The following is an 8,369-nucleotide window of genomic DNA, read 5'->3' on the forward strand; positions in this document are numbered from 1 at the left end:
ATAGAGCACCAACCCTAGAATCAGGAGGACTTGAAATCAAGTGCAGCCTCAGATACTTGACACTAGCTGTGTGACCCTGGGCAAGTCACTTAACCCAAATTGCCTCACAAAACAAAACAAAACAAAAAAACAACTCCCCCTCCAAAAAAAAAGATTATCTGGCATCTGGAAACCAACTGTTACCTCTCACCCGTGGCTCTAAGAAGCTGCAGCATGTGCAGTGGCCACACCCTGGTAAAATGTCTTGGCAGATGGACTAAACTAGGTTGAGGGTAACCAACCAATGGGCCTCAAACCCATCAGCGAGTTAGTGGGGTGTGTACCTCAAGTGTATGAAGACTTCCCTAGTAGAATAAGTGTATGAGAACAATTTGTTCCAATGGCTATGAAGGCAGCTGAAGCAGGTGCTGTGGAGGGCTTACAGCTCAGTCAGACACTGAAGATGCCAGGGCCATCCATTGCATCCCAAGCCATTACAAGTCATCCTGACCTTTTGTCTTGCCACTGGACTTTTATGACTCTAGAAGAAAGAGTGATGGCTTTATGCATCTCTGCCTCACTTAAATCCAGTTCAGCTGCAAGTCAAGATATCACCCTGTGATGTCATTGGTCCTCTTTGAAATCGAAGGACAAACAACAACAAGAAGAAAAGCAACTTACTGACGGATGCAGATTGTGCAGGGGAGCACTGGAAACCGTGTGACACATTCCTGGAGGCTCCGAAAGTTTAGCACCTAGTGTATGTCCAACATGATACAAGCAGGTGGCTAAGAATTGTACATCAGATGCCTGCTCACTGTTTTTTAAGGTGAGTAGAGTGCCAGATCTGGAGTTAGGAAGGCCTGAGTTCAAATTACTAGGACCTTCAGTCACTTACTAGCTGTGTGATCCTGGTCAAGTCATTTAATTTTAGTTTCCTCTCTTTAAACAATAGCACCTACCTTCCAGCATTGTTGTGAGGTAATATTTGTAATGAAATTTGCAAATCTTAAAGTGCTATATAAATATTATGGTTCTATTATTATAATCTCTAAACTTTTGTTGTTGTCCTTGAGTCATTGTGGCCTGTAGGCAGGAAGACCTGAGTTCACATCTGACCTCACACTTGCTAGTTGTGTGACCTTGGGCAAGTCACTTAATGCTGCCTCAGTTTCCTCATCTGTAAAATGAGCTGGAGAAGGAAATGACAAATCATTCCTGCATCTTTGCCAAGAAAACCCCAAATGAGGTTATGAAGGGTCGGATATGATGAAGCGGCTGAACGACATCATCTAGAGGGAGGTAGCTGAAGCTATGAAGTGATGATTGTCCCAAGCAGAACCTTGGAGTGGGGGTGGAGGGTGGGATAGGAGGAGAAGGAGGAGCCAGTGAATAATGATCCGACAAATAGCAATAGGGACAGAGGACAGCAGCATCCTTAGCAGAAGGTAAGGTGTCAAGAAACAAGGAGTGGCCAGCAGTGTTGAATGTTTAAGAGAGGTCAAGAAGAGGGAACTGAAAAGAGGGCTGGGAGTTGATGATAAGGGTACCTTCTGAGAACCTTGGAGAAAGCAGTTTCAGCAGAATGTTGAGGCAGAAGCCAGATTATAAAAGTTTGAGGGATGAGTGGCAATGACAAAGTGGAGGCAGGGAAAGTAGGTTACTTTTTCCTAAGAGTTTTCCAGAGAAAGATGGGACTATTATTTGAGGGGATAGAGAGGTTATAGAAAGATTTGGGGGCCCTAACACTTTTGTAGGGCAAGATATTGGAGCCAGGAGAGTGGGACAAAATGAAAATGCCTAAGAATAATATAGTGATTTAGAATGGTCCCTGGAGTGTTATGAAGACGCCTTCCTCTGCCCCCAACAAAGAGACAAAACACTGAGTCTGGGATGCAGTGTTTAATCAGGATATCTCATCAGGTATTTGGAAAAACCCCAGTCGGATGGGGCTTTAGGGACTGGAGGGCCCTGCCCCAGGTGCTGGATCCTTGCGCCACAGCCACACAGTCGCCGTATTAAGATCTCAAAGAAAAATAGTTTTTCATCTTGTTCTTGATCTTGGTCAGCATTAGGTCTATCTCTTCTCCGACTTTGAGGCCCAGCTTGGCAAGTCTTCCTTCTGTGGTGACTGCGGGGGCTGGGGATGGAGCAAGAGGGCAGAAGGATTGATCGGACTAGGCAGTGGAATCAGCCAGTCCCATTACCAATCCCCAACTCAGCACTTGAACTGTGGACTCAAGTGATCATTTAGAACACATGAATTTCAGGTTGAACTTGAAAGAAATTCCCCATGATGTCCCTCCCCCACCTATGTATCTTTAGCCTCTGCCTTCTCTTCCCCTAATGTCCCCCCTTTCTTCAGGGACTGGCTCTTTTCCCCTTGAGGCCACTTAGCTCTGGCCCTATTTCCTACTCTTACCGTGTTGGGAGTTCTTGGTATCTCTTTCTGATTGCTCACTGGATGTTTCCTCACGCTGTACAATTTCATTATTATGGTGTAGGTTCCTCATTGATTCCTTCTCTGGGGACTCAGAATTGGAGACCTTTTTGTTTAAGAGGACATCTTCAAGGGAGATGTCTTCAGGAGAGACTTCCCGCTTAGAGCTCCGGACACGCTCATTAGAGACATTTTCAATGAAGCGGTTGGGGTTGTTAGAAGAGTCTAACTGAGCTGGAGGCAGGAAGCAAGACAGAGAAAACCAATGAGATGAAGTAAAGTCCTCATTTTTCTGCTGGGGTATACACAGGGAAGAGTGGAGTATTTCTGATTAGGGAAAGGGGAAGCCCATTGAGGCTTGAATACAAAGTATACAATGCGAAAAGCAGACCATGGAAATTTAGTACTGTAGGATTTAAAGCAAGCTGGGTTTTTAAAGATGGTCTAGTCCAGAGGGTCTTAACCTGGGATCCACAGATCCCCAAAGGGTCCATGAACTCGAATGGGAAAAAATAACATCTTTATTTTAGCAGAATGAGTTACCTTTGTAGTCCTATGCATTTAATGCATTCTTCTAAAAACATTATTCTGAGAAGGGGTCTATAGACTGCCATAGAGGTTCATAACAATAAAAAAGGTTAAGAAACCCTGAGCTAGTCCAGCCTTTTCATTTTATACATGAGGAAACTGAAGCCCACAGGAGGGGAGTGATTAATCTAAGTTAGACAACTGGCAAGTGGAAGAGCTGGGTCTTCTGGCCTCAAATTTGGCAGTCTTTCCAGTGTATCGTACTGGTTACTACTTTGGTCAACTAGAGTGAGGAATTTCCTTTTTTTTTTTTTTGGCTAGGCAATGGGGTTAAGTGACTTGCCCAGGGTCACACAGCTAGTAAGTGTTATGTGTCTGAGGCTGGATTTGAACTCAGCTCCTTTTGAATTCAGGGCCAGTGCTCCATCCACTGCGCCACCTAGCTGCCCCCTGGAGTGAGGAATTTCCAAGTAGGACTCCTGCTTACTTCTTCTAATTTTTCAGAACAGTTCATATCCCACTGGAAACACCAGCAGCCTGCTCAGATGTGGTTGTGTCTGACTCTTTGTGACCCCATTTGGGGTTTTCTTGGCAAAGATGCTGGAGTGGTTTGCCATTTCCTTCTGCAACTCATTTTACAGATGAGCAAACTGAGGTAAATAGAGTTAAATGACTTGGCTAGGCTCACACAGCTAGTAAGTGTCTGAGACTGGATTTATACTCAGGAAGATGAGTCTTCCTGACCTCAGGCCCGGTGCTCTATCCCCTGCTCTATCCACCCAGATGCCCCTGATATAGACTAGTAATCAAAAATCAGTTTTAGAATTAGAAGGAACTTTCAGTAGCCATTTATTTTAACTCGTACTTGAAAAAGAGCCCCCATAACACCATATTTGTTAAGAGACCATCCAGCCTTTGCCAAAGACCTTCAATGAGAGAGAACCCACTACGTCCAGAGGCACTTTTGCACAGCATTTGTTGTTAAGATTTTTTCCCTCTCATTATCAAGCTAAAAATTAGCTTTGTTTTTATCTCTTGCTTCTGATCTTGCCCCTTAAGGCCAAATAGAACAAATCTACTCCTTCTTCCATACACGTGCTTTGCAGTCAAGTAATGAGAATTTATTAAGTGCCTACTGTCTACCAAGCACTGTGCTAAGTATTGGGGATACAAAAATAGGGCAAAAAACCCAGAATCTTTGACCTCAAAGAGGTTACCTCTTCTCTAGGCAGATCATCTTTTTAGCTGCTCTTTTCCTGGCATGCAATCAAGGACCTTCAGGATTTAGGCTGTCCTCCTCTGGCTGCTTTCAGCTTATCAATGTCCTGCTTAAATTTTTGCACCCAGGACTAAACTTCAGATGTGTCTAGACCAGGGCAGAATACAGAGGTACTATTGCCTCCTTATTCTTGGAAGCTATCTATTTCTCATGCAGCCCAAAATTACGTTAGCTATGGACTCACATGGAGCTTTCAGGCCACTCAAACCCAACATTTTGGTTTTTATTTTCTCAACAAACTACCGTTTCACTATGCCTCTACTATTTTATACTTATCAAGTTGACTGTTAAATTTCATCTCATTTGGGGCAGCTAGGTGGCGCAGTGGACACAGCACTGGCTCTAAAGTCAGGAGAACCTGAGTTTAAATCTGGCCTCAGACCAAACACTTGACGGTTACTAGCTGTGTGACCCTGGGCAAGTCACTTAACCCCAATTGCCTAAAAAAAAAATTCATCTCATTGGATTTAGAGTTCTAGCCCATTAGCAAGCATTTTAGGAGGGGTAGGTAGCACAGTGGATAGAGTACCAGACCTGGAATCAGGAAGATTCATCTTCCTAAGTTCAAATGCAGCCTCAGACACTTACCAGCTGTGTGATCCTGGGCAAGTCACTTAATTCTGATTCAGTTTCCTCATCCATAAAATGAGCTGGAGAAGGAAATGGCAAACCACTCCAGTATCTTTGCCAAGAAGACCCCAAATGGGGTCATAAAGAGTCGGACATGACTGAAATGACTGAACAACAACAACACCACGCTTTTTGGATCCTGACTTTGTCATCCAGTGTGCCATCCATCTCCCCCAGCTTTGTGTTGTCTACAAGGGTAAGGATTTACCTTTATCAGAGTCATTGGTACCAGTGGTAAACAATACAGGGCCAAGCCCAGATCCTGCGGGTACACTAGAACCATTCTGCTTAATACTACTCATAGAGTCCAGCAATCCAGTCAATTTTTCCTCTCTGACTGTATAATTTGTCTAGCACATTTCTCCATCTTCCACAAGGATGGCACAATTTGTCAAGCTCCCTGTTAAACAATCTCCAGCATTTCATTGATCAGACTCCATCAAACAAAGGGACAAAGTTGGTCTGGTATGACTTGTTTTTCATGAAGTCACACTGACCATTTTTGATCAGTTTCCTTTTCTAGTTGTTCACTAACAATCTTTTGAATAATCTAGAATTTTGTCAGAATTGAAGGCAACTTCTCCTTCTTCCCTTCTCTAGTTCTACTGTCTCCAATGTGGGCCAGGTTTTCAGATGACTTGCCTCATCCCCATGCTTTCCCCTAAATCTTCCCCATTCCTATGGAAGCTGCACAGACCACATCATGGGTTTGGGTAATTATTTAGTCACTAGAGCTGAAAAGAATGAAGTTGGCAATCAAGAAGGACTCTTTCCAAAGATGAAATATTTGTCATCTCCTCAAGTGAAAACACATTCCAGGAGTCTTCCTCCCCCAAGGGAAACCTGGCAAAGAGGGGTACAGACTTACACACAATAGCACGTCTTTCTTCTCCATCATTTAGCTCGTTCAAATCTGGGGAAAGAAAACATCATCGTCATGAGGGATCCCAAAGCACTTAACTCATAAACTTACCCCAGGTTGCCTATGAAGTTTTATGGCATCATAAATTTAGAGCTAGAAGGACTATTAGAGTCCATCTAGTCCAACACTCTTATTTTACAGATGAGGAAACTGAGACCCAGAGAAGTAAAGTGACTCAAGTTATACTGATGATAAAAGTAGGATTTGAATCCAAATCCTGTGACTTCAAATCCAGTCTGTGTTCCTGCTGTACAATATTGACTCTCCTGTGAAGTCCCTGTTCCCCTTTTACGGTTGGGGCTCTGAGAACTTGGAGTGGGGAGGGACTCTGCCTGGGCCACCCAGCATTGCTCATGAGAGGGATTCCCAAATTCCCTGTCCTGGCTTTGGGTCTGGTCTGACCTCATTTCTGCACTAGCCCCAGGAAGCTCTGAGACTGGTCCTCTAGGATCAGCCACTAGAGAAAAAATTCTAGCCCAATGAAGAGGGATGAATCTCTTGAGGTCATCTGATCAGGGCCTCTGATCTCTAATAAGGAGGTAGAGAGTCCAGACTCACGGGCAAAGACTGATGATGCACAGGCCATGCAGGCCAGCAGCATTACAGGGAAGAATTTCATGGCTGGTGCCTGAGCAAGAGCTGAGTCACCTTTCGGGGAGGAAGCTTCCAGTTGTTGGGGCCTGTGCTTGACTTAGACTTTATAGAAAGTGGAGATGTGGGGGTTGGGCTTGTACATTGGAGCAGGCTGTGTGAAGGTGAGGCAATTTATGAAGAGATTCAGCTGGAAATAGGGTAAACTTATTTACAATTCTAACCACACCAGTTAATCCCAGGAATCACAGCTTCAAGGAAACTCTTCAGCAGAGAAGGAAGGCTGATGGCCTTCCCCTTGGCCAGGCATGCATAAGAAGGCACCTTTGGCTGTGACCCTGGGCTGTGTTCCCTGGGGGTGCAGTGGGGTGGGGGAGACAAGGAGTAGGGACCTAGGAATGACTAGTGGTCCTTGACCAATTGGCAAAGGGGGAATAAGATTTCCTTTTGGGGTTTGTTTCAGAAGGTGTTTAGTGGATTCTATCTCCACTTCATCCTCTGATTCTGAAAGATCTGAGCAGTTTTCATTTTATGATTTCTTGAAATATAGTGTCCAAACTTTAAAAAAAATCATGGTTTTTAGGGAGTCCAGTAATTATTAAAATCTCTCCTTGACCTCTTTTCCAATTCAGTTGTTTTTGTCTCTCTTTTCTTCTACTTTTTCAGTCTCTTGAGTTCTTTTTAATCTTTCTTGCTCTCACATGGAGTCTTTGATTTCTGCTTGGTCTGTTCTAGTTTTCAAGGAATCAGTTTCTTAGGTGAGGTTTACCATTTCCTTTTCTAAGCTAATTAAGTGTTCCTAATTCTTTCCTCAAGAGCTTTTATTTTATTTTTGTCTCTGGCTTTCTTTTTTCATTTTATTTTTAGGCAATTGGGGTTAAGTGACTTGCTCAGGGTCACACAGCTAGTAAGTGTCAAGTGTTTGGTCTGAGGCCGGATTTGAACTCAGCTCCTCCTGACTTCAGGGCCAGTGCTCTATCCACTATGCCACCTAGCTGCCCCTCTGGCTTTATTTCTTCGGAGTATTCATGTAGTACTTGTGGAAAATCCATTTTTTTTCCTTTTTGAGTCTCAGCTTGCAGTAATTAAGCAGTTAGATTTGGAATAATTTTGATACTAGTTGACGTTTTCTCTGATGAATTTCTCTCTCTTGTTCCTGAATTGGAGCTCTGTGCTAGGGCCAAGTTCTGCCCCCAGTGCACTTTTGAGTAGGGTGCTTGGCCCTGCTTGATTACCTGGACTCTGTTTTTATTCTTTTTGCTGATTTCCACTTCTTGAAGTTAGCCCCTCTGCTGCCCCCCTCTGTATTTTTGAGGTTCAGAGCCCTGAGTCTTCAGGGCTCTCTCTGACATCTCAGATTGTTAGAGTCCTCGGAGGTTTCAAGCTTGGGCTGTCTAGGTCTAGCATTGCGGTGCCACGATGGCTAGTGCTGCTACCTGGTGCTACTGCCTACGATTGCTTCCCGGGCTTTCTGACTATGCTAGGACTATCTGACCATCCTGAAGATTTCTCAGGGGAGCCCTCTTCTCTTGCTGCCTCTGGACACAAACACTTGCAGGCTACACATGTCTCCTTTCTGGTTCCAGTAGCATTCACTTTGCTGTAGGGGTCCCTTTTCTCATTGTCCCTGGGCTTTTGGTTATATGTGTAGTTTTGGGGTAGAAGCTGCCACTTACTAGTTTCTCATTGGATTTCTTGATCATTATATGATCTGGTACAAATTGCAGGATTTTGCTGGAGTAGATAGGACAGAGTTGGGCAGCCTGCCCAGGAAGGTCTCCTCAGCACAGGTAGGGCAGATCTCCAGGGGGTCAGGTTCTACTGCTCTGTTGGTTGTAAAGAGTTGAAAGTTGGTTCTAGACTCTTGGAAGAGTCACAGGAGGAAATGGGGATGATGGAATCTAGGGAAGTGAGGGTAGGGATACTTGTGGTGGATCTGGGGGATGAGAGAAACTGCCATTCGTCATTTCCTTCAAGGTGAGAGGACCTGGTACATTTTG

General features: G+C 44.2%; 1 protein-coding gene across 1 annotated transcript; it reads right to left on the reverse strand.

The window, feature by feature from the left end:
* Positions 1-1,866: 1,866 nt before the first annotated feature.
* On the reverse strand, positions 1,867-6,462 carry LOC144455688 (uncharacterized). Its single transcript, XM_078149152.1, has 4 exons — positions 6,337-6,462; positions 5,725-5,769; positions 2,402-2,653; positions 1,867-2,119 (listed from the first exon to the last, which is right to left on the reverse strand). Exons 1-4 carry the CDS (start codon positions 6,395-6,397, stop codon positions 1,998-2,000), a joined length of 480 nt encoding a protein of 159 aa, XP_078005278.1. The 5' UTR covers positions 6,398-6,462; the 3' UTR covers positions 1,867-1,997.
* Between the last annotated feature and the right edge of the window lie 1,907 nt (positions 6,463-8,369).

The sequence above is a fragment of the Phascolarctos cinereus genome, unplaced genomic scaffold (assembly GCF_003287225.1).
Source record: "Phascolarctos cinereus isolate Bilbo 61053 unplaced genomic scaffold, phaCin_HiC Scaffold_1;HRSCAF=81, whole genome shotgun sequence".
NCBI classification, from domain to species: Eukaryota; Metazoa; Chordata; class Mammalia; order Diprotodontia; family Phascolarctidae; genus Phascolarctos; species Phascolarctos cinereus.